General features: G+C 42.6%; 1 protein-coding gene and 1 long non-coding RNA gene across 2 annotated transcripts; one reads left to right on the top strand and one right to left on the bottom strand.

Annotated features, from left to right (window-relative positions):
• Nucleotides 1–15,235: 15,235 nt before the first annotated feature.
• LOC310986193 lies at nt 15,236–16,316 on the top strand. The gene is made up of 3 exons (XR_014595393.1): nt 15,236–15,297; nt 15,374–15,523; nt 15,602–16,316. It is a non-coding gene; the product is annotated as an uncharacterized lncRNA (long non-coding RNA).
• Nucleotides 16,317–24,434: 8,118 nt separating this feature from the next.
• Nucleotides 24,435–25,934, bottom strand: LOC310986179 (green-sensitive opsin-like; the record flags this gene model as incomplete). Its single annotated transcript, XM_083971993.1, has 5 exons — nt 24,435–24,533; nt 24,635–24,874; nt 24,989–25,154; nt 25,260–25,428; nt 25,550–25,934. The coding sequence occupies 5 exons, from the start codon at nt 25,932–25,934 to the stop codon at nt 24,435–24,437; spliced, it is 1,059 nt and encodes a 352-aa protein (XP_083828119.1).
• Nucleotides 25,935–27,737: the final 1,803 nt, after the last annotated feature.

Raw genomic sequence — 27,737 nt, 5'->3', positions numbered from 1 at the left:
TATTTTGTAGTAAAAATGTAAGAGTGACTGTCCTCCATGGGTTGAAACATCATCTAAAATTTTTCTATTGGCTAAGATGGAGGCAGATGAAGTTTTGGAGGCAGCTCCCCGGCCAATCAGCACCTGCGTGCTGATTGGATGGGAATCGTTTGCAGCTCTGCCCCGGCCGGCACGGCCGCGGAGCCGGTAACTGGCGGATCGGCACTGTGTCCTCTCCTAGTAGTGTCCGCGCTACTAGTGCTGTCAGAGTCGCTCATTAGTAGCTCGTTAGCGCTATAGCCCAAGTGTCGATGTGTGTTTGTTACTTTTTTTTTTTCCTTTGTGTGATTTCGCGGGTGTGAATGCGGCGCAGGGGGGAGGGGGGATCGAAGAGTACTCCTGGAGCCCTGCCCATAATCAAGGCATTTTTTGAATTTCCAGCTTAGAGCACGTCAGCCAAAACTGAGGGGTTTAGTTGCTCTTTAAGTTCTTTTTAGGAGATAAATGTTGGTCTCATTGATGAAATCTAACAATTGTGTCAGTCGTATTAGTTTGTTTGAGAACGACAGAGAACAGCATAGTATGTGGTTTCCAATACAGCCTGCATGTAGCCCACTGGGCCAGCCACCATTTCGGCTCTGTCCTTCCTGCGTCCAATCAATGCGCGCCTCATTACATATTACATACAATGAACATCCGGACCAGTCAAAACCTCGCGCTTACTCTGAGAGAAAGTTTTGTTTTATTTAAAAAAAAAAAAAAAAAAAAAAAAAAATTCTAATAAGTTTTAAGAATTGAGTCAAAGCAACTTAAGGGGGACTGGATGCGTAAAAAACCAGGTGATGACTCCTTTAATGAATTTATGTGTGCCTGCATCATGTTGTGCTCAGAGACATGCACAGCTGATCACAGCTTTCTAATTGGATTACCCTACTAGAGCATTACTTAACAGTAAGTAATGGTAAAACTAAGTGCGTGCTTTAAAATAATAGATATGCAACACAGGTTTTATTACCCATCTTGTTTATTATTTTCAAGGTACCTGGATGAACAGTTAAAATTATTATTTTTAAGAAACCCCACCCACCCACAACTAATGTGTCTTTTATCTATCTATTGTCTCTGGTTATGCAGGGTCATGGGAGGCAGCCAAATAGGGCAACAGTGCTAACCAGTGCACCATGCAATGCTATAGGCTATACAAAAATATTTAGTACAGTTTTTTCAAATAACTTTTATTTACAAAATATGGTAAAAATCTAAAAAAAAAGTACAAAAGTACATCCTCTTCCTCTGCTGGGACACTTGCAGGAGCTGTTGACCCAGTTCTATACAGAAGTCGTGTAGTCATTGTGATAATCTGGCTTTGCTCTGGGGCTTAGACACTCTGAGTAAGAAATCAAGAAGGAAAAATTACAAGGTTTAGCCCTGGACATTAAAGCTTTTCCCCTCTGGTGGGTGCTAAAGATCACTGTATACCACACTGAACAGTCAAAGCCATAGATATATATAAGAACTAGATGACTCACCCACCGCTGTTTCCCAATGACAAAGCGTAGCCAGTACGGCGGCCATCTTGGGACGGGCAACTCTCTCCCTCAGAGCATTAAGCCTATGGTGCATGTTCTGCCATAATGACCACAACTTGCTCAGTTTTTGTCCGATTTCAAAACGGTTTGATTTTTTATGAAAGTCTATGCAGTTATGATGCAGCATACTTAAAATCACGGATCATTTTAATCATGTACTTTTTTTTTGTAAAAGTAACATTATAGTGACATTATGCAAATAGATAAAGTAATAGCTACATACTGATTTATTTTTCACAGAGTTATGAATCGTTTTTTTTAATGAAGATGACTGGATCACCTATCTACTGCACTGTAACTGCAGCCAGAGTCAGAGCAATTTGCCCGTTCAAATATGGCCGACTGTGAGCTGCGCCTGCGTGTAGTCCGATCTACCCCCTTGGTCAAAGCTACCATGTGCCTGTACTGCTAACATTTTACACTGTGCAATGCAATACATATAACACTACTGTCACAATACGACCTCATGTAATGGATACTGTCAAAGGTTTAAGCAGACGGATCAGGTTTTTACTTCATAAATACGCTATTAAAACCATCTCTATAGAGGAAGTTATTGCTGGTCATTTATGTAAGGGATAATGTATAGTTTGGAGGTTGTTATGGAGAAATAAACCCCGACAGGAAGTATGGAACCCCGACGCGAAGCGGATCAATTATACATTATCCCGCTTATTACACGGTTTACGGTTTAGTAAAATAATTAATTTGAAACATAATGTTGATCAAAATACGACGTTCATCGATTTTTTTATTGCATCATTTAACGAATCTGCATGTCCGGTCACGGCCGCTGTTTTATTTATTTATTTATTTTTTATTTGATAGCACATAGTGAGATAGACAGGAAAGGGGGAGGCAGAGAAAGGGGGAATGACATGCCGGAAAGGTCTGCCCGACACGGGATTCGAACCGGGCACGCCTGTGTTAAGGACTGTAGCCTCTACATGGGGCGGCCGCCTTACTACGCCACGCACCGCCCCACGGCCACTGTTTTGCTGAGCCTCCTCCTGTTCGTGCATTTGAAGCCTTTGATAATCAATCAGTGGATCGATGGATTGGCATGCACATGTTACCATGTGTGTATTTTGTGTAGTAGTATATCTGTCATAAACAAGAGATTACGGCGTGCGGGGTCCGTTTGTGTCGTGGAGTCGCGGTGCCACCGAGACGGGAGGAGAGCTGTGACACCGCGTGTCAGAGGCTCTGATCAGCAGGTTTGGTTTCCAGCAGCGATGTGGAAGGAGCCTCCACTCTCCTTGTAACAAGTTACAAGTCGTTTATCACAATTAGTCCGAAGCTGTTTAATGACGGTAAAAATGAAACATAAGGTAAATATCCTGCATAGTTTCTCTTTTCTGTGCTGCGCTGATCAGAGCGGCGTCCCTACTAGCAACGGTCTGTTATACTTGGCGACGGTCTGTTATTCAGAAATAACGGACCGCAGAACGCAGTGCTGGACCAATCAGAGAGCAGCCTTCAATAGAGCCGTGTAGTAAGTATTTATGTGGACCTCAGACTCATGAAGTTGTATCGTTTTGAAATTTCTGACTAAGTCTCGGAATTTCGTAGACTTACCAACTGTAGCTTTAACTGATAACTAACAGGGGGAGATGGTGAGTAGATACACTCTGAAGGTTCTCAGTCATCCAGGTTCGATGAGAGTTGAATAGGTCAACTGGATTTAGTTGACGTTGACTTGACGTTTCACCCCTTATCCAAGTATGGAGTAAGAGGCTTCTTCAGTTCTGACTGTCTGGTGGGGAATAGGGATGGGTATCACTTAGGTTTTATTCAATACCGGTGCCAAACCGGTACTTTTGAAACTTTTGACGATGGTTTTTTTCTTGCCGATGTTATAAAACACATACACATACTGTCACGGTCACTATCACTAGGGATAGCATCTGATTTGATTATTCATTTTATTGCTGTTTGGGTGTGAATAGATTGAAGTGATTGGGGGAAATACATTTGCATACTGAATAACTGTATGGTTTACCAAAGGTGAATTAGTATTTGAGTTATATTTATAAAAATGTATTATTATTTTATTTGGCAAGGGTTTATTTGCACAAGTGATTTTGAGTTAAATTTAAAGCCCCACTATGTAGGATTTGTGGTACTGGTACTCTGGCTGAGAAGAGCAACTGTCTTCTACCTTATTCTTGTAGCCTGCGTGAATTTATTGCTGTTGCCCCTAATAAAGCCCCACCCTCCATACCACACACACAAACATTCTCACTACTGACAATAGCAGTATAGGGAGACATGGCATGACACTGAGGATTGAGGAAGCACCATCTTTGGGGCCATCCACACTGGGAGGAGTCGCAGGCTGTGCCACAAGGGGGCACCAGTGCCCAGGCCCCCCGATCCCAACCAATTCATCCATGATCCCGACAGACAACAGCCAGCCAGGCCGAAGGGACCCAAGGACAGCGCCCCCAACAGCAGCCCAGACACAGCTCCCAGTGTGGAGGATCCCGAAACACTGGAGTTAAAGCTAAAAACTAAAAGCATAAGATAGGATAAAACACCCTGAAGATAGGTAGATACGTGTGAACAGGATAAAAATACGTAAGATAATAAATAAAATAGTACCAATGAAAAATAAAACAAATACAATTATTTAAGATTAAAGCAGAAGTAAGTGATATATTTGTGTTAATATAAGTCTTAAATAGTTGTATCTTCCGACAGCAATCACTTACATAGAGTGTTTGGACTGAAACACGGGTCTCTCAGTCCCTCTGCTCTGCTCTGAGCCGAAGAGAAAACATTTATCGTATCCTACAGTTTTTATCCAATGAGGAGAGAGAACGGCATGCAGGGCTGTGTGTGCAGCCAAGGGACGCCGTGAATGTGGTGACGTAGGGACGAGGACTGTTATGGTGCGTTCAAGGAAACTCGTATTTTTCCGACCGTGAAGTCGTACCAGTTCGATCTGGTACGAGTTCACCGGTCGGAAGTTACGAGTGGCCGTTATAGTGACTTTCACCAGTAAAACAGGTCGGAAAAACACGAGTGGGTTGCCTGGAACGCTACAAAGTCGTAAGTTGTGACTTGAAGCTGTAATTTACGATTTCAAAAGCCTGCCTGGAACGCAGCATTAGCGAAAACGACCGGACCACTTACTTCTGCTTTAATATCATCTTAAAAACAAAGATAGAAGCAACAATATATAAGATAGAACCACATAAGAACGTAAGAAGAATTTAAAAATACAAGCCTGATTAAAAAGGTAGGCTATGTCTTTAACCTTCCTTTAAAAATATCAACAGTCTCTGCAGTCCTGAGGCTCTCCGACAGGCTGTTCCACAGGTGGGGGCCATAGTGACTAAATGCCGCCTCACCATGGGTTTTAGTGTAGGGTTCTCTAAAAATGTTTATAAACATTCATTCTTTATTTTACTGGGTTTAAAGTAAAGTAAGACTTCATTTCCCAGAATCCTCTGTTTTTTCTCGTTTTGCGATAGTCATGTTTAAAATAAATATTGTACATATATTAACTCTGTCATTCATGTATTATATTGTTTAAAAATATTCTATGGTCTTAAAAAAATGATAAAGGTTAACTTTTCCTGTTTAATAAAAAAAGACTTGAACTTTCTCCGGGAGGAAGTATCCCACAGTTCACCGGGACAGTGAAGGAGCTGGCTGCATTTTCCTCGGCAGAGAGAAAGAAGTCAATGTTTGGAGACTTGGACTAAAGGTTGGCCCGGATATTGCACTGCCCAGAGAGACTTTAATTGGTCAGAACACTCTTTTCACGTAGCTCAGTCGAGTGTGTTTACTTTACACGACGGTGAAGTTTTACGAGCCGCTACAGCGTGGTCTCCGCAATTAGCTCCGTACATTAGCAGTGTTGCTACTAGTTAGCTCCTCGGCAGAGAACCAGACTGCTTCACAACACGGACACGAGGAAGTCTCCACAGGACATTCGTGCGGGGGCGAGGACGGACCGGACGAGCGGACGAGCGGACGAGTCGACAGCAGGGAACGAGGACGTGTCGCAGGTAGCTGGAGCTACGGGAGTCGGCGGGGAGCTGTCTGGACATCGCTCTGCGGCCTGGCTGGCTACACCGCCATGTTGCTTCTACACTGAGAGGTTGCGTGAGTACTTGACATTGGAACGATACCGAGTGCAGGATACAGGCACGGGACTGTGTTAAACAGACTGTGACTGTCCAGGTTTCAAAGTTAACTCTTCTTCTCATAACTGGATAAAACTTAATGTGCACCAACGCTTCAAATGGGCCCAAACGGTTAGGGAAATTATCCAAGCGCTTGGGTTAGACTTTTTCTGGTATCATTATCATTCTTGTGAACTGTGAAAAATATTTTGGTACAGGTGCGGGTACTGGTACTGTGTTTTGAGTGCACAAAAGCACTATTGTTTGATATTTCTCTGCATTTGGGTTATTGAAATCATATTTCGAACAGTCAATACGTTTGAATACAGTTAAAATATTAAAGCAGAAGTAAGCGTAATGTTTGTGTTAATATAAGGCCTAGTCCACACGAACACAGGTATTTTTAAAACCAAATTTTTATGGACCCCGGTTAAAAAAAAAAAATATCGTCCACACCACCGGTGTGATAAAAAATAACTCCGTCCACATGAGACCGCAAATCCGTCTCAAACAATGTCATGTGCATTCCAAAGCAGTAGGTGGCGATATCACTCCTAACAGGAAAGCAGCTGTAACTTGTACAAAGAGAGTGCAGGCTCAAACTGACTGGCACCGAGAGTCCGCGCTATACTAACACACCCCGCCCGTAATCTCTTGTTTATGACAGATACGAAAATAATAATAATAAAAGCCTATTTTCGCCATATCAACATTATGTTTACATATGGTGGCCACGCGATTTTGTATTGGTGTCCGCATGTTTAGTGATTATTGATATTCACAGTAGCCATAATAGTCCACTCAGCGTCTGAGCGGTCAGCACATGATGACCCATGGGTCAGCGTCGAGAAGCTTGACGTGCTAGCAACAGTAACTAGGGGGGGGCGGGGATTTATGAAAAATGTCCGGTTTTCCTGTCCACACATGACTGCTTGTTACCATGTGGGAGTGTAGCTCAAGAGAAAGTCAGATAAACTCTCCTTCAGATGACATGCAGAGGCAGGAGGCAGGTGTGCAAAACAAGGTAAATTTTAATTGCTGCCAGGCCTGAGCAAAACAAAATACAAACCGAGGGGAAAGTGGCTGAAAAGAAAACACACAAACTTAAGGGGGGGAAGAGCTGGCTGGTCATCACCCTCACGGCAAGAGAGAGCTCCTTCTGAACAGGGGCCTTATATAAGCTGTGGAAGCCCTGCCCCACCATTTAACAATCAACCCAGCTACTTCCAATATGCTACTCAGTGCAGGCCTCCTTCAGGGCCTGACTACAGGTCTCTGTTCCTGTTGAGACAGACACAGTTACATTAATGGGCGGTCCAGTCAAATAGGCTGTGCACCGCCTACTTGACTGGAACACATCAAAAATACAATTACAGAGGTTTTAGATACAACAATACAGAGGTTACGTTACAACAAATACGGAGGCTACCTTCACTCTGTGACACTGCTGAAACCGGAGTTTTCGAAAAAGTTCACCCTGGACTCCGGTTACGTGTGGATGAAAGGCCAAACCGTGCAGAGAAACACACGGTTTCAAAAATACCCGCGTTCGTGTGGACGGCCCCTAAGTCTTAAATAATATCTCCCGACGGCAATCACTTATATAGAGTGTTTGGTCTGAAACACGGGTCTGTCAGTCACTCTGCTCTGCTGTAAGCCGAGGAGAAAACTTTCCTTGTATCCTACAACCTTTATCCAATGAGGAGAGAGAACGGCATAAAGGGGCGGCCCTCTCTGTGTGTGCAGCCAAGGGATGCGCGTGAATGTGGTGACGTAGGGACGAGGGCGGGGGACTGCTAACTCCATCGGCTGACAGGAAGTTAGCCAAAACGACCCGATCGCTTACTTCTGCTTTAATCAGCATATAGACTAGAGCGGCATCTCTATGCAAATGAGAATGACTGAGGCATCCTGGGTAATTTAGGGGCAGCGCCTGGCATTTTTAAATTGCACTCAGTAGCTTTTTGTGTTTTGATGGAGCGTAGACTAACTAACAATCAATTTTAATGTTTTATTTTTTGTTTCTTTTGTAGCACTATTAATTATTTTTGACACCCTCCTTGAAACCAACCGTTCATGCTATCTTGAAAAACTACAATTAATCTACCGGTATATGCCCATTTAGCCTCCCACAATGATCAATGACCCCACACAGTGGCCAGAAATGTCTTACCTGGACATCTACACGTATTTGGTCGAATCACCAGGTAGGTTTTGGCTAAGTGTTGTCTGTAAATAGCCTGTTAATAGCCAACTTTTTGTTAGTTAGTTTGTTAAGCCAGTTAGGCTGAACTTTTCAATGGAGGGATCCCGGGCGCTGCACCTAAATTACCCAGAATGCCTCAGTCATTCTCAGATGCCGCTCTGGTCTATTGATGCTAATACACGTTGAAATATCCACTGAATGAACTTTTACTTTGAATAAGAATAAAACGAAAGTGAGGAGCCATCACAAGACTGTTTTTATATTTCATTTTCAGCTGATTGCAATTATCTATCTATCATAAAATAAAACAAAAAACATTGAGCAACATCCCACTTCCTCAATATTAAAAGAAAGTTATGTTAAATTCAAAATTAAAAGTCGACCGCATCTAAAACTCAGTCATTGATTCTTATGGCCACAGCTGTGCCCGTGTTACTTTTTTTTTTTTTCTCAGAACATGTCTGTTTCGTGTTTTCTCCCCTGTTGCCATGGTGAATCACAATATCAAAGCTCCATTGATGATGGCTTTTCACTAGTCGTCAGGCACGAGCTCAACCATCAGGGTCCAAAACTAACTTTTTCACTGGTAAGTGAATTTTTTTACCAGCCAGGCCGATATTTTACCAGCCAACCAAATAAAAATTGCTTTCAAGTGTTGTAAATTGCTATCAGTATTATTTAACGTGTCATTTGGGTCTTATATGCGGCTGTTGATTCTCTCTCTCTCTCCCTCACACACACACACACACACACACACACACACACACACACACGCTGCTTTTCTGTTCCTCTGAACTCCCAGACGTGCATGGATCTGTATGGGCTCCTACATTTGAGTTCTCAGCAGTCAGGTCCGACAAACCCAATCGGACGCACGGGTTCGGAGTTCGTACCGAGAATTAGTCAGACCGCGCTGGTTCATGCTTCAGCACCCGTGTGTCGGGCCGCGTCTGGTTTTAATCAATAAGAAATTGATTGTTAACTCATTGAGTGCCGCGCTCCTTTCCAAAGTTTTAGTCAAGTGTACCAGCAATTTAGACCATTTTTGACGATTTTTGTAGAGCCACAGTGTATTCTATATTATTGCCACCAACACATACTGTGGCTCATTTGAAAGGTGAAACTTTATGCTTCAAATGGCCACAAACCGTTTGTTTCTACGTGCCTCCGTTCCTGAGAAAACTCAAGCTAAACATGGCTGGGTTTCATCAAAATCCCTGCTTTTTTTCTAGAAAAGGAGATACAGCGTCTTTTATGAAAGGTGCGCTGTTTGTGTCTGTCGCTCTTCTGACACTCGCATTTCTGGATCAAAGGGCTCGTATAAGATAAATATACACAACAATGGTTGTTCTATTCACAAAACCACCATGGGAACACTGGCCCCACCGGTGGTCACGGTCCGTCTGTGGTACGGGTCGGTGCCGGCAGTCTGCTTTGGTCCAGAGATCATCACATTTTACCGCGGGAGGACTTTGGGGAGGTGAAGACCGGGCGGGACTGTCGGCTGAGAGCTTCCTGTTCGGCTCCGAGCTGCTGGAGCCTCGCCAGTGAGAGCAGAGCAGCTGCGCTGCATCCACATGCAGAACTCAGTTTGCAAAAGCCGAGTTATGATAAAAACTTCCAGATCATGAGCTGTCATGAGTTTTTGATCGTCATCTATTTCAGTTCTGCTCGTCGTAGAGTCCCCAAATTTACACATAAGGTGTGTTAAAGTGTCTAGTTTCATAATTTAAAAAAAAAGCAAAAAACGAGAAATCTCGTTTTTGGCACTCAACGCATGGGAACGAAAAACTAGAAATTACATGGTTGGCACTCAATGAGTTAATCAAATTAAACATTATCCCACTGGCTTTTCCGTCAGTGCCGCGGTCACCAGAGCTGATTGCTGCCACTCTAATCAAAGACGGTTTATAAATCCGTATATTGAATATCTTTGCTCTAATCAAAGATACCGAGAGAGTTCTACCGGGCGCGCCAAACAACACAAATGGGTACGCTGAATGATGGCATGACGCGCTTACGTGACCGTAAAAGATCGTCTCTGCTGAAAGACACATTACTCTGCCAGGAATCTAGCAGATACCAGCATCGTTCTCCAGTAACAAAAAATGAAATTTTCGCCAATAAAAAAAAAAAAACTTGCCAGAGCGGCGAGTGGTCTTAAAAATTTACCAGCCAGAGACAAAATCTACTCGTAATTGGCGAGTGGCAAGTGTTACTTTTGGACCCTGTCAACCATAGATATATACACGTGTATATGGGCCATTCTACAGAATTGGTGCAAACTGCTGTCCCCGAACAAAAAAACAAATTTAAAAAGCATTTAAGTATGCAAATTTGAAATGTTTACTAAGATCTTGCAATTATCTATTGAAACCCAAAATAATATTTAAGATATCAGTATGCTTAATATAGGCTATATAAAATGAACATTTATAGGGTACTTAACATTGGGAGATGGCTGTCCCCAACCCCAACTCCTAAATTTCAATTCATGAAAATGATACTGAAATGATATTTATAAATCTTTCTATTGGTGTTTTTATAAAGATCTTTTAGATTCTTTTGAAAGTTATGTGTAAAAAAGGACATTGATTTTATATATTTTTCATAAATCTTGAAAATGTATGTACAAATTGTTGTCCCTCATTTTTTTGTCACTACCGAAACGTTGTAGGTTTTAGTCCATAGGCTGAGACTGATTTAAGCCACACCTCAAATTTTTTTATCAGGAGGTATTCCTTTGTCCCTCTCATGTTGTGGCTGCATGTTGAGTAGCTATAGGTTCATCATTTTTGAAGAGAAGGTGTTCACAAGTCTGAAAATCAGTGTGTAACTTTAAGAGACGTCACTACCGAAACACCTATTTTCTGCACTTAAACAATTTTTTTTTGTTTTATTGCAGAAAAAATAGTTTTTATGTGTGTGCAATAGTTCAGAAAAGTGCTAGCTAACCATGTGCTGATTATCATCTTCAGGCTAGGCTCAAAGTTATCTAAAATTGTGTGTCGGTAGTGACTGTTTCGGTAGTGACATAATTGTTTCTGTACTGACAAAATTGAACACTTAATCCCTTAATTAGGCAATATACAGAAAAATGTTAGCATAGTTATGCACCAAATCAGCCTCTTCTCTGGAGAGCTCAATAGAGGGACTTAAAGATTGGCTGTAAACCTGGACCAAGGCTGAATTTGAGGCAAAAGACTTTTGTCCCACTATTGTGGGACATCTGAGACCTGTATTAAATTGTTGATAAACAGCATGTCAAAAAATGTTAAAATGTCATTTTCAGATATTTAATGTAAGATGTGTGTCTGATACACATGTGATCAACATTTATGAGTTTTAGTTATTTGTATTAACATAAAATGATGCAGTCTTATTCAGCCATGACAAACAAGTTGTGGTCACTACCGAAACAATATTGTCACTACCGAAACGATGCAGTCACACCGTTTTGTCAAAAATACAATATATTGAATTATCAACTAAGATATTGTTATGGTGTTTGGTTGAGTGTATATTAAAACTAATGAATCCATAAGTTTGTAATCATTATAATCAACTTTATGCCCTTTACAAAGAAAATTTGGATTCAAAATCCAATGATTCTGATAAATCATGCTTAAACAATTTGTTAAAATGATATACTTCTTAATTTACCTGTAAATTTTGAAAAATAACATTTTAGAAAAATATATTTACAAGGTAGATGTAAAAAAAAAAAAATTAATAGATCGATAAAACCCTTCATTTTATGTGATATGTGATTGTGTTTCGGTAGTGACAAATTTTGGGAGAGGAAAAATATTCCAAAACTGTCTGAAAATACAAAATGAGAATTAACTGTACAACTACTAGAAATGTGTACCTTGGATATTATACAACTAACATACATGAAAAGTTTTGGGGAAAAGACACATTTATTTCAAGATGTTTCCAACTCTGACTTTGCACCAATTTTGTAGAATGGCCCATATATCTATGCGAGCTCAACCACATACTCAGAGTTGACTTACCTAACTCAGATCAGCTGTTCTGGAACTGAAAACTCACAGAGTAAGTCAACTCAGAGTTCAGGGATAGACTCAGAGTTTGTTGAACCTCCTTTCTGGAATACAGTAAATTGTTTACTAGGGATGGGCATTTCGAATAATTTTCTAACCGAGTATCCTAACCTTGTCGTAACCGAATACTGTAATAAAAAAATAAAATGACGTCATGTCTGACGGACAGAGCACAGCCGGTGCATAAATGCACTCTGTCCGTCAGACAGTCCGCATTACTGACACACAGCGTCGTCAGACAAAATATCAGGTGGATAATAAGAGTAGAGACTGGAGTTTAAAAAGTACTTTAATTCATGTCGGAAGCGGAGGGTTGAGTGTCCAGTAGCCTACAGCAGCAGGTCAGTGAGGAGACAGAGGAGGCTCCAGCAGCTTCATGTCTGCTGCTGAGAGGAGCAGAGTGTCAGAGCGACCTGATGTCACTCCGGTTAGAAAGTGGAGGAAAAAACTCCGACTGTGGAAACACGGATCTGCTTGTGTCGTTTATTCTGCGGTAACACGTCTCATAAATTGACTGGTCTACGGCGTGAAGAACATGGACTGGCTGCTGTAGATGCAGCGTCAGATCACCTGAGCTGACATGAGCTGTGAGTCAGAGCAATACATCTTTAAGAGTAAAAAAGCTAAATATTCATCAAGAATAGGGTTGGGCAACGAAAAACGGTTCCAAATAGGAACCGGTTCCTAACGTCCGGTTGCGGAATCGTTAAGAAGCCGTTTGAATTTCGATCCTTTTTTCGGTTTCTAAATGTCCGCACTAGTTTGTTTGTTTTACTCCGCTCGCACTAGTTTTAAGTAATTTGACCCGCCCCGCACCACCGCATCTATTTTCACAACCATCCCGCTGCTATTAAACGTCAGACAGCGGGCTTTTTACTTTGAAAGGGCAGACAGAGGCGCTGTGTTGCCGGTAGCTTGTCAGTGTGGAGCTCGTGAGGAGTGGGAGAGTCACAGCCGCCTCTCACCCCTTGGTCGCACTGCGCGCGGCTTTTCGGGCGCTTGGGTGGTCGCACTGGGAGCGTACTTCTCCTCCTCTTTCCGCGCCGGTCAGACATCGACTGCAGTCGTTCATACTCGTATTCACTCGGTTTTCCACACACACGTCATTTTAAACGTGTGTGTGTGTGTCTCATGTGCAGACGCAACGGTCAAATATGTATAGATGGACAAGCAACAACTTAGTTAATCATCATTTAATTATTTTATTTTGAAAATTGACCGGATTCTCTCGCCTTTTCTGTGCCTGACTTCCTGTCTGGTACGATCTGGTCTATCCAGCTTGACAGACGGCGCTCTCGGCGCTCGCGGCTCGCGTGAAAAATAGAAATGAACCGATCTGAAGCGCTGCAGGCGCGCGCACTGCGCTCCACAGCGCGAGATGTGCGACCAGGCAGACCGGTTAACATGTGCGCCTATCTGAAACTGCCTCCGCTCCAGGGCGCTGCGCTTCGGTTCCGCGTCCAGTGCGACCAAGCTGTCACTCTCCCCGGTCTGCTCTCTGCTCTCAGTGAAACCAACCCGCGCTGCTGATGCGCCCAGCCGCCGTCTCACCCGGTTCCTTCACACCTCCGCCGGCTTTCCCGTCAACATCAGCGCGCCCCTGATAACACACTCTGGACTTCATCATCAGTTTTTTTAATGACCCGCCCCGCACTGCAAATAAAGTAAGCATTTGTTGACCCGCACCGCGCGTACAGACCTCCTCAGCCTGACATGATTATCTTATCATGATTATTTGTTATCATGGCTGCTCCAGTGTTTGTTTTATTTTGTTGCATATACATTCACCTGTTCTGCAGCTTTTTGTATGTTAGACTGCTTGCCGATGTGACCGGGTGAGTCATCTCCCTCCTGGTCACTGCATGGCGCTGTTGTCAGCCTGGCGCAGGTTAATGGGGGGACGGCACTGTTAGGTGATTAACTCATTGGCTGCCAGCCATTTTCAGAGCAGAGAGCCCCATACTGCCAGCCATTTTAGAGCATTTTGAACGATCTTATAAGACCCACAGAATATTGTGTTCTATGACTATATAAACACCGAAACTACCAAGAGAAAAGTAGACTCTCTTTGTTCAATAGGAAAAAAAAAGTTTGTTTCTACCTTTTTCCGTTCTTTTGTAAACAGCAGTAGAACATAGGCTGGTTTCGCCAAAAACAGCAGTTTTTGACCAAAACACTGAGAAAACGAGCTTTTTGTGGAAAGAAACATGTCAAGCAGAACAGTGACTTTGACGTTGATATTTTTTGCTTTAGTGACACCTCACACATCTGAACAGTGTTTTCCTTCTATAAAACAACAAAAACAACACTGAGAAAGGACTTTTGATGGCAAAATAATAATTTATTTACAAATATCAGTAAAAATGCATTAACTTTTTTGTACGTTTGTAGCTGTCACATGACCTCTGCCCCATGGTCGACCACTGCTCGATCCACCACCTGTAAATTATAGAAATATATAGAATTACCATAAAAATACATCTCTTATAGATGTAGTCAAGTGTGATGTGGAGTTTTTTTTTTTTTTTAACCTTTCCGATCAAAGCGATCCGCCCTTCTCTAAGCAGTAAAAGTTAGCTCGCTAGCAAGTTAGTTTATTTTATTATTTTTACCATTGATGTATTATATTATTACCTTCATGTCTTTCTGGAGCGTGGGGACGAGTCTCTTCTGCTCCTGGTTGATCCGGACGGAATCGCTCGGGTCACGTCCACCGAGCCGTCAGTTGAGCTGGGCTCTGGTCTGTGGTGACGCACCGTCAGCTGCTGATTCTCACCACTCGGCCCGGCTGGATCGCCGGTGTCCAGCGTCGGTGTCGGTCGTCGGTGTCTTTTTCAATGATCTCCGTCATTTTCTCACGATCGCGACCCTCTTCCTCTCCGAACTACCGCGACACACACGGTACATAATGTGCCGACGTGCGGAACACATAGGCTCCGTGCATAAGTTTCTTTAGCATATCTCTTGTCATCTCGCTTCTTCTTCTCATACCGTAATACATGCTGATCTCTCATCCAAAGAGGGCACTGCTGCCCCCTACAGGCCGCTACACATCTTTACACTAGTTTACAAGCCTGATATTGATGGACAAGCTCCGCCAGACCTTCCTCCAGCCCTTCCCGTTGAAAAACGCAATTGACGTCTATCGACGTCAATGGCAGTGAACGGTTGTAATTAGATTGACGTCTATAGACGTCAATGGCAGCCAATGAGTTAAAACAGCTGTGTTGGTCGACATTTTCCCTCTCTGCTTCTGCTGTGCGGTGCGTCCGGTGAGCTGGCCGGCGTGCTTGTTTGTGTCCTCCCGTCGTATCATTAAGGTAGGAATTCTGCGTATTTGCTGGTTTGTGTTTGCTGTTATTGGGCCTGAGGCCTCATCCTTTCGCTCCGTTGCAGTGTTGGAGCAACGGCGAGCTGGTGGAGCGACGCTGTGTGTGATTGGGACAGGTGTGTTTGGTCGCTGTTCTCCCTCTCTGCCTCTGCTGTGCGGCGCGTTCGGTGAGCGGGCTGGCGTGCATGCCCGAGTCTCCCCGTCATATCACTAAGGTAAGCATGCCGTGTTAGTTATTGTTTGGTGTTTTACTTTTATTGGCCCTGGGGCTTCATCCTCCCGCTCCGTTGCAGTGCTCGGAGCGGCGGTGAGCCGGAGGGAGCGGGCGGTTCTGGTGGGCGCGTGTTGGGTGCAGTAGAGCTCAGAGGTAGGCTGCTCTAATTGTCTGCTGTTGCAGTTTTACATCATTGCACTAGTTGTGACACTGTCTCTCTTGCTTTACAGCGGGGCGCTGTAACCAGCGGCCCCCACTCTCCTAGTTCTGCACACTATCCTGCGTCCTGGTGTGTTCCGGTCATCGGCCACCACGATGTTTGCTGCTGTTTTGTTTGGCTCGATTACATGGTTTTGATTAAATGATTGTTGTTGCCGACGATAGTGACCTCGGAGACATTTAACAATTTATTTATTTTCTTTATTGTTTTCCTTTTTCTTTTGTGGGGGGGCGGGTTTGATAATTGTTTAATTGTTCTCCTCTAATTTGTATTTGAATATTTTAAGAAGACTTCATTATGTTGGTTTTGTATTATAAATAATATCTAATTGTTCTTGGTGTGTGTGTGTGAGGAGGTCAGCTAGACTGCGGCCATCTTAATTTTTCCCTCTCTCCCTGTGGACAGGTGCTGTAGTCCAGCGCGGCGGCCCAATCCCTGGTGGTGGCTTCTTCACTTCTCCATTGCGTGTGTATGCAGTGTCACGGGTGATATTATTTTTCTTGGTTTGTTTCTCCTTCCCCTTGGTTTGGTTTAAGGTCGCCGTGGCTGGCCCAGCCCTGTCCATTCCCCTTTCTTTGGCCCAGTCTTTTGTGAATGTGAGATATTTTGGCAACTATTGAAGTTTTATAGAAACAATATTGTGACAATAAATTATTATTCTTTTTATACCTGAACTCTCCCCTGTGGTGATTCGAACCTGCGTGACCTTTTTCATTTTTATAAAAAAACAGTAACTATTTCCTGGGGCGAAACTCCCCAGGTGGCGTTGTTGGCAACTACTCACCACTCCACCTCGCCACACCAAGTTTCAGTTTTATTGTTACATTTAGGGACCCTCCCTTTTAATTGAATACCATAGTTGGCAAAATCTATTTTTGGAGGTCTTTTGGAGGTCTTACAAGCTGTGTAAGATGTATGTTTGAAGTCCAAGCATGCATGCAAAAATGGCCTGTGTGAAGAGTTTGTCAAATAAAAAAATATCCTGTGAAATAAGTTGTGACCTGTTGACCTGCACCTCAAAGAATCGGAATCGAGAATCGTTTAGAACAGGAATCGAAATAGAGAATCGGAATCGTTAAAATCCAAATGATGCCCAACCCTAATCAAGAACCATAGATGGAGATCCTATTTTATCATGATGAAAGATTAACTGCAGCTTCTGCAGGTTAACTGTTGACTTGCTCAGGGTTTAAAGGAGGTGTTCTTCTCTGCTGTCAATTTTTTTTATTATGTTGCTGGTGTTACCCCCCTAATTTAAACAAAACAAAACAACAAAAACGGTTGAATCTTTTAACATCTTTATTTTTTACACTAAATTACATGTTGTAGTATCGATAAGTATCAGTACCGATAAGGAGTATCGGTATGGGTATGGGTATCGATAAAATCCTAACAATATACATCCCTACAGATTATTGTAAAAGGTTTGAAAGTCCGAGGCTCTATCCAAAAACGCTTTTACACAGCAGAAAATCACGTTGCTTGATCCGAAACTGTTTAACACTACAAAAAGCCGAACCATGGCATGATAATGTAGTTTGATCCGACACTAGACTGCGCTCTAACGTGCCGTTTTTTTAATCCTAGGTTAACCGGATAATAAATTCATAACCGGATAGCAGATTGCCTACCCGGGTACTCGGGTAACCATGCACATCCCTATTGTTTACGCTACTTTTAAAAGGAGTAATAAGTCATTTAAAATGAGGAGCGAGCAGAGCCTAGCCGACACTGTGCAGCCCAGGACAGGTGCAGAAGTGCGGATGAGAGGAGTGGACAGACCGGGCAGGAGCAACCAGCCCAGAGGCGTCTCGTCAGTCCTCGGTCGTCTTTAATGTGTCGAGACACCACTTTCAATCCATTTGAGTTTGTTTGTGTTTAGGGAGGCTATATTTGCATAGGATATTTTTTGGCAACCAGAAAAGCAATGTTTGACCTGGCGTTTATTTCGGATGGGCGTTTACAGCGCCATCACACTCGCTCGCAAAAAAGGAAAAAAAAAACGCACTCACACATTTTGTCTGAAGGAGGGAAGCGCGTCACAGCATCATTTTTATTAAACCATAGTTTTCTCTAAATTAAACAGTATGCGGGACTATTTCTCACCCATGGTAGACCTCTGATATGTAAAACTGTTTTAAACTACAATCAAAACATAATGTTTTTTATAAACTGTGTAGGGCTGCCCCCGACCAAAGATTTTGTTGGTCGACCAGTGGTCGTCACTTATGGCGATTAGTCGACTAATCGACCCCCCACCTTGAGGGGGAAAAAAAATTTAAAAATTAAAAAAAAAATTTTTTTTTTTTTTTTTTGATCTCTGTCAGTGTTGTTTTTCAGTGTGTGGACACATTTCAGAGCTACACAAGCTCCACACGAGCTACACAAATTATTATTAATTTTTTTTTTTTTTTTTTTTTTTTTTTTTTTTTTGACCGCGGTCAGGTTGAGAATTAATTAATTAATGTTCGTGACTCCGGCCGTGTTGGGTCCGAGATTCAACAACAAGCCGGTCGGGTTTCACCGTTATTACTGGCAGAATGCCCGTTTATCACCAATAAACACAGTAGATGAGGAGGGTAAAAAGTTACTGAGCTCAGGCTGTGTAGCGGGGGTGCGGGGGCGGGGGAGCGGTGCGGGCATAGACATATGTCTAATGGGTGCGGATCTCTGACTGCAGCGGGGACTATCATGGATCCGCTCCGTGACACTGACCGCCGGTGAGCGCTGTGGGACAGGACCGGGGCTCAGACAGCACCCGCTAATGGTGACAGCGGTGATACGAGAGAGACTGCCGTGCCGTGTAAAAAAAAAAAAAAAAAAAAAGTGTCACGTCACGACTTCCTGTATCTGGCCCTTCAAAATAAAAGCCCCATAACCTTTCATATACAGTTCAGTCATTGACGTTGGCTTAATTTTGACAAGACACGGCTCCAAATGTTTTTTTTTTTTTCCTGCGACCAATCGACCAATGAAATTTTGGTCGGCTAATGATTTTTTGGTCGACCAGTGCTTGGTCGACTATTTGGGGGCAGCCCTAAAACTGTGTGATCTTGGTTTTGTCTGAGTAATCGGCCTCCTTGAATGCTGCTCTGGGGACAAAGTGTAGCGTGCTGTACGGCTGATATTCCATGAAAGGGGTTGCACTTGTTTTGTTCGTTTATAAATTATTTCACCTTACTCAACCAGACAAAGTCAACTGAAAACCACTGCCCTTGATTACCTGGACAAGTCCCAAAATACACTCCACACAAACATACCAAAGGCTATGACACATAAATAGGACATTACACAGTATGGGTGAGAAAATAGGTCAGGTTGGTATAATAATAAAAATAGAATAGTACAAAAGATGGTGGTGTACTGAGAAATTGTTCCGAAAAAAATTTAATAAGTCCAGGGTTTCCCGCAGCGCTTTCCTGTTAAGGCGGCCGCCTTAACAACAAAGAGCTGCCGCCTAAACTAACGTCTTAAAAAAATTTAAATGTAGCGCTATTCTAGCAGCTCTTAGTCAACATGAAGGTGAGTAGATGATGAGTGAAATTTGATTTTTAGGTGAACTATCCCTTTAACTTTCAAACTTATTCATGCAGCTTTTAACTTATTTATGTCATATTTTAACATGGGTTACACATAGGGGTGTCAACATCTAGAACGGGTACACGGATAACAAATCATAACCGTTTAGAAAAATCAATAGCCGTTTACACGTCTCCCCCCCCCCCCCATCCTCGTTCATTTCTCACCAATTTAGTATTTTTAGGGGTGATAATGTTGCCTGAAAGCTTCAGATAATAATGGAACTGCGTTTCAATCCCATGGATCCCTGCTTTTTTTCTAGAAAAGGAGATACAGTGTCTTTTATGAAAGGTGCTCTGTTTGTGCCTGTCGCTCTTCTGACACTTGCATTTCTGGATCAAAGGGCTCGTGTAAGATAAATACATACAACAATTGTTGTTCTATGAGGACCGGGCGGGACTGTCAGCTGAGCGCTTCCTGTTTCGGCTCCGAGCTGCTGGAGCCTCGCCAGTGACAGCTGAGCAGCTGCGCTTCATCCACATGCAGAACTCGGTTTGCACTCGTCGTAGAGTCTCCAAATTTACACAGGTGTGTTAAAGTGTCTATTTTCATAATTAAAAAAAAAAGCAAAATGACATTATTGGCACTCAACGCATGGGAACGAAAAACGTAAAATTACGTGGTTGGCACTCAATGAGCTAGAAAGCCGTAAATGTTTATACATTTAGAGATAATACAAGTTTTTCTATTATTTACAATGTATTATTATAATTTGGATATGGTCTACTGAAATGGGTAACAAACAAAAGGAGTTTTGATACCTTGGGGGGAAAGCAGGGTGTGGGGATATTTCAAGTGATTTAAAACGAAGGAAGATTCAAATTTACCACTACAGCGCCGACTTTTTTACGAGCCGATTGTCGGGAGAATTTAACTCTTAACACACCACACACTACAGGATAATCGCATAAGATAATCTTTAAAGGATAATTTCCGTTTTTTACAACCTGGACCTTATTTCTAGCATAAAATACAATCATTTTACTCACCCAGAAACGTTGGTGTCATTTGGAGTTGTTTTGACGAAATTAGCCCTAGTGGAGCGGCGCGTATATCCGTATAATGCGAGAACACGGGGCACGCAATGCAGCCTCTAAATATCACATTATCCGCCGCAAAACTCGTTCATTTCGCCAATATTTTGTTTTGATACACTAGTGATATTCCCCTCCGAGCCCGTGGTGGCATGTTATCAACATGCTGCGCCTGTAGGTTGACTACTAACCTCCGACCTGGATGATGTCATCTCCGACCGCTGCACGGCTCATTCTGATAATAATCATTCCGCTTCAGCATTCAGGTCCATTTTTAGCTCAACTAGCCGGAGCTTTAGTGAGTCCAGGTTGAGGAGAGGAAGCCTGTGGAAGCTGAACTTCATCCAGCTGCTCATTTTGTTCTGACAAGTCAGAAACACGCAGAAACGAACCATAGCATTAGCCGTAGCAAGTTAGCCGCGCCGGGAAGCGGTCGGAGATGACATCATCCAGGTCGGAGGTTAGTAGTCAACCTACAGGCGCAGCATGTTGATAACATGCCACCACGGGCTCGGAGGGGAATATCACTAGTGTATCATAACAAAATATTGGCGAAATGAACGAGTTTTGCAGCGGATAATGTGTTATTTAGAGGCTGCATTGCGTGCCCCGTGTTCTCGCATTATACGGATATACGCGCCGCTCCACTGGGGCTAATTTCGTCAAAACAACTCCAAATGACACCAAAGTTTCTGGGTGAGTAAAATGATTGTATTTTATGCTAGAAATAAGGTCCAGGTTGTAAAAAACGGAAATTATCCTTTAAGTATATATTTTTATGGCTTTTTTTTTGATAGCACACAGTAGAGATAGACAGGAAAGGGGGAGGCAGAGAGAGGGGGAATGACATGCAGGAAAGGGCTGCCCGACGTGGGATTCGAACCGGGGCTGCCTGCGGTGAGGACTGTAGCCTCTACATGGGGCCCACTGCGCCACGCACCGCCCCCGTATAAGATAATCTCAAGAGCCTAAGATAATTGGGCGATTTTTGTCCTTGTTTGGAAGGGGCAAAATCGGGGCAAAATCAATATCTTTATGTGTGTGGTAGGCTTTAAATAGAAGCTTCACATCCATCGATCTGTCCTCTAAGATGATCTACTCTCCAGGGCCGAAGTATGGAGCTAGAACAGTCTCATAATGAATAAATGCACACAGAAATGAATAAATGCACAAAGATTCACAAATGTATTTGGGGATTTCTATATATGTGACTCAAAACACAAATACATTTTCAATGCACACACAAATGTTTCATTCCATATATAAGTTTAAAAAAATAAGATTCATAAACATACATGCATGTAAAAGTATTTGCAATCTTCATCAAATACATATTTGGAGATTGTTGCATTGATATATGAATTGTTGGACCTGCATTTACAAAGTGCTGTTAATTTAATTTAAAACCTGCATTTGTGTGAGACTTTTGAGACTCTCCTGATGTGACTCAGATCCACAAATGCATTTTTTCTTAGAGGGGATCATCTGTAGCCATCAGATGTCTCCCTCCTTTACAGCCAATCACGTGAGTTTTTCACCACGAGGGGTGTTTGATGACGTTATTAAAACACACGCTTGGCTGTAAAGGAGGGAGACATCTGATTGGCTACAGACAATCCCCTCTAAGAAGAAACGCATTTGTGGATCGGAGTCACGTCAAGGGAGTCTTAAAAGTCTCACTCACAAATGCAGCGAGGTTTACAAATTAAAAGCACTTTGTAAATGCAGGTCCAACAGTTCATATATCAATATAACAAGCTCCTATGTATTTGATGAAGATTGCAAATACTTCTACATGCAAATATTTGTGAAGATTTTTTCTATTTGTGTGTGCATCGATTTTTTAAATATTTTTTATGTGAATATTTTTTTTAAACTTATATATGGAATGAAACATATTTGTGTTTGCATTGAAAATGTATTCGTGTTTTGAGTCACATATATAGAAATCCCTAAATTTGTGAATCTTCTTTTGTGCATTTATTCATTTCTGTGTGCATTTATTCATTATGAGACTGTTCTAGCTCTATACTTCTGGGATGTGTAGAACAAAGAAAACTGTAGATCAGAGCAAGAAGTGAAGAAGAAGGAGAAGACGGGCGCGATCGGTACGGAGATAAAAAAGTTTCTATTTCTAGAGAAAAACGACGGGCAGAGCCTGGAACAAGTGTAACGTGGAGCTGGAGGAAAGCTTAGCCACGGATGCTATTAGCATAGCTCCAGCATGAAGTGATCGGAGGAGGCAGGAAAGGTAAACTGATCTAGATGATCAGTACCAAAATGCCAAAGCAGTTTCACCAGTTGCTGTCTGAAACCGACGTGACGACGAACCGAGATCAGCACGGTGAGTCGCTGCCGCGTCCAGCAAAGAGGCTGAAGAAGCCATGACATCTCCCTCCCTACTTCAGAGACGAGGGGATGCAGCAGGAGGAGAGGAGAGGGGAGGGGGTTAGGAGAGGGTGAAGGGGGAGGGGGTGGGTAGGAGAGGCTGAGGGGGCAGCAACTGCTCGTACTTGTATTTTTTTTTTTTTTTTGGGGGGGGGGGGGGGGGGGGGGGGTCTTACATGTTTTTGAAGCCAAAATTAAAACGGATAAATCACTGCTTTTCTTGAGAGACTCTCTTTCACAAAAATGCATTTTTCTCAGCTTTCTTGAAAAAAAGTGGTCTTTTTGGTGCAACCAGGCTCTATTCAACTTAAAGCAGAAGTGAGTGATCCGGTCGTTTTCGCTAATCCTGCGTTCCAGGCAGGCTTTTGAAATCGTAAATTACAGCTTCAAGTCACAACTTACGACTTTGTAGCGTTCCAGGCAACCCACTCGTGTTTTTCCGACCTGTTTTACCGGTGAAAGTCACTATAACGGCCACTCGTAACTTCCGACCGGTGAACTCGTACCAGATCGAACTGGTACCACTTCACGGTCGGAAAAATACGAGTTTCCTTGAACGCACCATAACAGTCCTCGTCGCTACGTCACCACATTCACGGCGTTCCTTGGCTGCACACACAGCCCTGCATGCCGTTCTCTCTCCTCATTGGATAAAAACTGTAGGATACGATAAATGTTTTCTCTTCGGCTCAGAGCAGAGCAGAGGGACTGAGAGACCCGTGTTTCAGTCCAAACACTCAATATAAGTCTTAAATAGTTATATCTTCCGACAGCAATCACTTATATAAACACAAATATATCACTCACTTCTGCTTTAAGATATATCAAGAATGGAACAAGGTACAAACAAATGTTTTTTCCCTAGTTAAATAGAGACTCTCCTCTTTCCTTTGAGCAGTTCGGTGTTTTCAGAGTCATACAAAATATTCTCTGGGTCTTGAAATATTACTCAAAATGCCCCGAATGGCTGGCACACGGCACTGACCATTTTATAAAAGGGCTGGCACTCAATGAGTTAATAGTCTGTCCTGATACAAGCTTCTCTGAGTTTCAGTAAATCTCTTTAAAGCTCTGGGTATATAGAATTAAAGCTCCTATTTAACTTAATATTTGGATGGCAGTTTTCATGGCCTGATGTTAGAAATATACTACTGTATGTCAACCCATTTTCATGCATGCATTTATTTAGCTATGCTATGTTTTACAATATATACAATGTTTACAATTCATGATGACCATCCCGGCAAGTGACAAAAACAGTTTTTCAATATGTATATAGTTGCTCATTTAAAAAATAAAGAACAAAAGGTGTTCCTACTCGTGTTAAAACAGACAAACAAACAAACAAAAGAACAAAATAAATATTGTGGCATTTAAAACACATGTTGCTTAAGGGTGTTTATGTAGATTCATTGGTGCCAAATGACCCAGACATCTCAGGGATATCTGTGCCGCAGGGAGACAAAATGAGCATCTATATACACGTGTTCACAGATCTTAAAATTATTTGCATTAATTTGAATTCAAATATATTTCCAACAACCTTCAAAACAAAAGGTGAATACATGCAGTTCATGAGTTCCATGTAGTTCAGACGTCCATGAACATAACTCAGTCCACATTGAGGATTATTCAAGGTTAAAGAGAGAGTAAAAAGGAAAATGTCCAGATAAATGAAAATGTCTCTATATTTAAGAGACAGAGGACACTTCTGTCTTGCTGGTAGAAACTGAGGACTCATCGTCCACCATGCCGCCCATTCCAATAGTGCTGAGCATGCAGTTACGGAACTGAAAAAGAGCAAAAAGCATGTTAGAGTAACCAGCAAGTAATGGTCAAGGTGAGTTTAAACACTGAAAAGTTAAGGCAAGACCATTTCATAGCAACTAACCTGTTTGTTCATCAGCACATAGATCACCACGTTGTACAAGGCTGAGCTCTTAGCAAAGAAGGCAGGGATTGATGCAGTCAGGGCAGTGAAGGCAGCTCCCTTGTTCATGAAAATCCAGGCAGCAAAAGCAGCATATGGCCCCCAAGCTAGCAGGAAGCCGAAGACCATCAGGATGCACATGCGTGTCACTTCCCTCTCAGCCTTCTGGGTGGACTCTGACTCCTGCTGCTGGGCTGCAGCCTGAAGAGTTTGGTCAAATAAAATTGGATACGGTCATTAAAAATTACAACGATAAATACATAAAGTTAAGAAGATATCCAAAAAGTCTGTCAGAAGAAGTGGCATTTTACTCACAGCTTTGACTGTCAGCACCAGGCTTCCATAAGTGAAGAAGATGAGGAAGACAGGAGTGAAGAAGTGGACAACAAACATGTACATGACGTATGATTCATTGTTAAAGCCTTCTGCCAGAGTGTAGTAGTCAGGTCCACAGGAGCACTGCAAGCCTTCTGGGAGGTACCTGTGTAAGATGGAAGAAGAGCCATTATTGTAAACAATTAATTATTTTTCACTTTTACCTTTTTTGACATGGATGGTATGTTTGAGTGGTTCTTTGTGTTTTTACCTGGACCAGCCGAACAGTGGGGGTCCGGCGCATGCGAAAGCCATGACCCAGGTGAAACCAACACCAGCTCCGGCATGAGTATTACTGAACTTGAAGCTTCCCATGGGTTTGCAGACAACGATGTATCTCTCAACAGCCAGGACGACCAGAGACCAGAGAGCAACTTGACCTGCAGAGAGAAAAGAGGGAGAAACGTTAAGGTCCACTTTCAACAGTTCAATGCAACTACAGTGCCAAGAAACATTGAGGAGAAATCTAGAAATCGGCTGGGGTCTTAGCTGAAGTTTTACCTCCTAACGTGGCCATGAATCCCTCAACAGCGCAGGCAGTGGCTCCAAGAACGAAGTAGCCATTAAAAGCAGAGATGATGGTGATGGTGAATCCGAAGGCGCACATGATGAGACCAGCCACAGCCAGGTTGACCAGGATGTAGTTGAGAGGTTGCTGGAGTTTCTTGTTCTGCATAGTTACCAGCAGCGTCAGACCGTTGATGGGAGTTCCGGTGCAGATCAGGAAGAACATGTAGAAGGCTAGAAGCTTGAACATGATGGGATCCACCATGTAGTACTGTGGATATTCAAATGGACTTCTAACAACTCCAGTCTTGTTGGAAAAGGGGATGTAGAAGTTCTTTCCCTCTGTGCCATTGGGCTCGATTCCTCCTTCCCAAGCCATTTTGGTTGTGTGTTGTTGTACTGGGCTTCTTCACCAAAAGAGCTCAGTAGTGCTGGTGGGATCATGAGTTAGAGTGCAAGGGTGTGACTTTTATACCTCAACACTAACCCTAATGTCAAACTGCCAAACTGAGATTACAGGATTGGAATTAAGTGCGTCAAGAGGCCCATCTTAACACACTAGATAAAGAGGCTGGGGCCCAATGTAATTTTCATTTTCCGTTTCACTTAGTCTTACTTGCACCATAAGATTGTATATGAAGTTGTATTGGATATGAGAGAAAAGAGGGGGGAGACCCCACACACACACACACCACCACCACCACCACCCTCATTTGCATGAGAAGGTATAGCTATTTTAAAATATTTAAAAGAGAGATATGGAGACCAGTGGCTCAGTCTGGTCTAGAACCAGCTTGGGTTTATGTCCATTTTGTGGGGATAAACTCTACTGCCATTTCCCTTTTGAATTCTGAACAGGGTAGGAGTTGTACCTGATTGATTGATTGATATGTTGTGGTTCTGCTCTTTGTTTCATGTTCCTTGTTCCTATGTGATGTTGATGATGATGGCAGAAACGGATAATACGCACTGATTGCACTTTCCCTGTCATTTATGTGCTTATTTAGTTGCTGCTGCTGTTGTTGTTTCAGCTCACTGTGACACAAATAAAGCACAAATAATTACGGGGACACAAATAAAGCTGAACCTAAAGCCCCGTCTTTTCTAGTCAGGAGTCATTCATTTACTTTGATGAGCATTTTTCTGACACATTGATCACATTAATCTCATTTTTTACCACTGAATGTCGGAAATAAAAATCTCAGATTGCAACTGGCCCTGGTTATCTTATTTTGTATCCAACAGTGCCCTACCCTAATGTGTTTACCCAGTGTCTCGTTGTCCCCCCTCCCTTGTGGAAATAAGTGTGAGTGTGAGTTCCAGTGCTCCAGTGTTTGATCTGATTCTGTTCCTTGTTGTCCATCTTTTCATCAAGCGTTTTTATACCTCTACCTGATCTAACTGCTTGACTGGTGTTTGACCCTGATTGATAATAAAAAGTGATTGTGATTTGAGATTTACCGCTTGTGTTGCTCTGCACTCTGTCCTCTGTCTCTGGTGATTGTGACACAGTATAGGCTACTGTATCCTACAGTTCTGAGCTGGAATCTTAATCTGCTACTTTATAACTGTTGTACTCTACCTCAGTGGTTCTCAAACTTTTTACACCAAGTACCATCCCAGCAAATACTTGCCTCTCCAAGTACCACCAAGTCGGGGGGGGGGGGGGGGGGGTATCCTAACATTAGAAAGCTGTCTTAAAGATCATATTCTGAAATGACTCATATTTCACCCAAGAACCTGCTCTTTCATCTTATAGGCTACAAGTTACCTAATTTAAACATAAGCGGTATCGATAGCCTACTAGTCAAATTTTGTTTTTGTCCAATTTTTGGTGCATCTGAAATTTATTTTATTTTATTTATGTTTAATTCAGTGAGTCTTTTGCGTACCACCTAAAAGGAGCCCCACAGTTTGGGAATCACTGCTCTACCTTATAATATTGAATTAGCATGTTTTTAGTACAATTTGTTTGATAACTGTTGCAGTTATCGAACAAATTGTACAAAGCGGCGGAGCTATGGGTGGGCCTGGATGTGCATAGGCCCACCCAGATTGACAGATTGCCCACCCAATGAGATTCATGAAAAAAAAAATATATATATATATATATATATACAGTATATACATAGCTACAGCAGAGGAAACTCCGCTGTTCTCAGCTCCACTGCCACGAGCAGGT

This window comes from Trachurus trachurus (genome assembly GCF_905171665.1).
Source record: "Trachurus trachurus genome assembly, chromosome: 5".
NCBI classification, from domain to species: Eukaryota; Metazoa; Chordata; class Actinopteri; order Carangiformes; family Carangidae; genus Trachurus; species Trachurus trachurus.
This window is presented reverse-complemented; position numbering and strand designations above follow the sequence as displayed.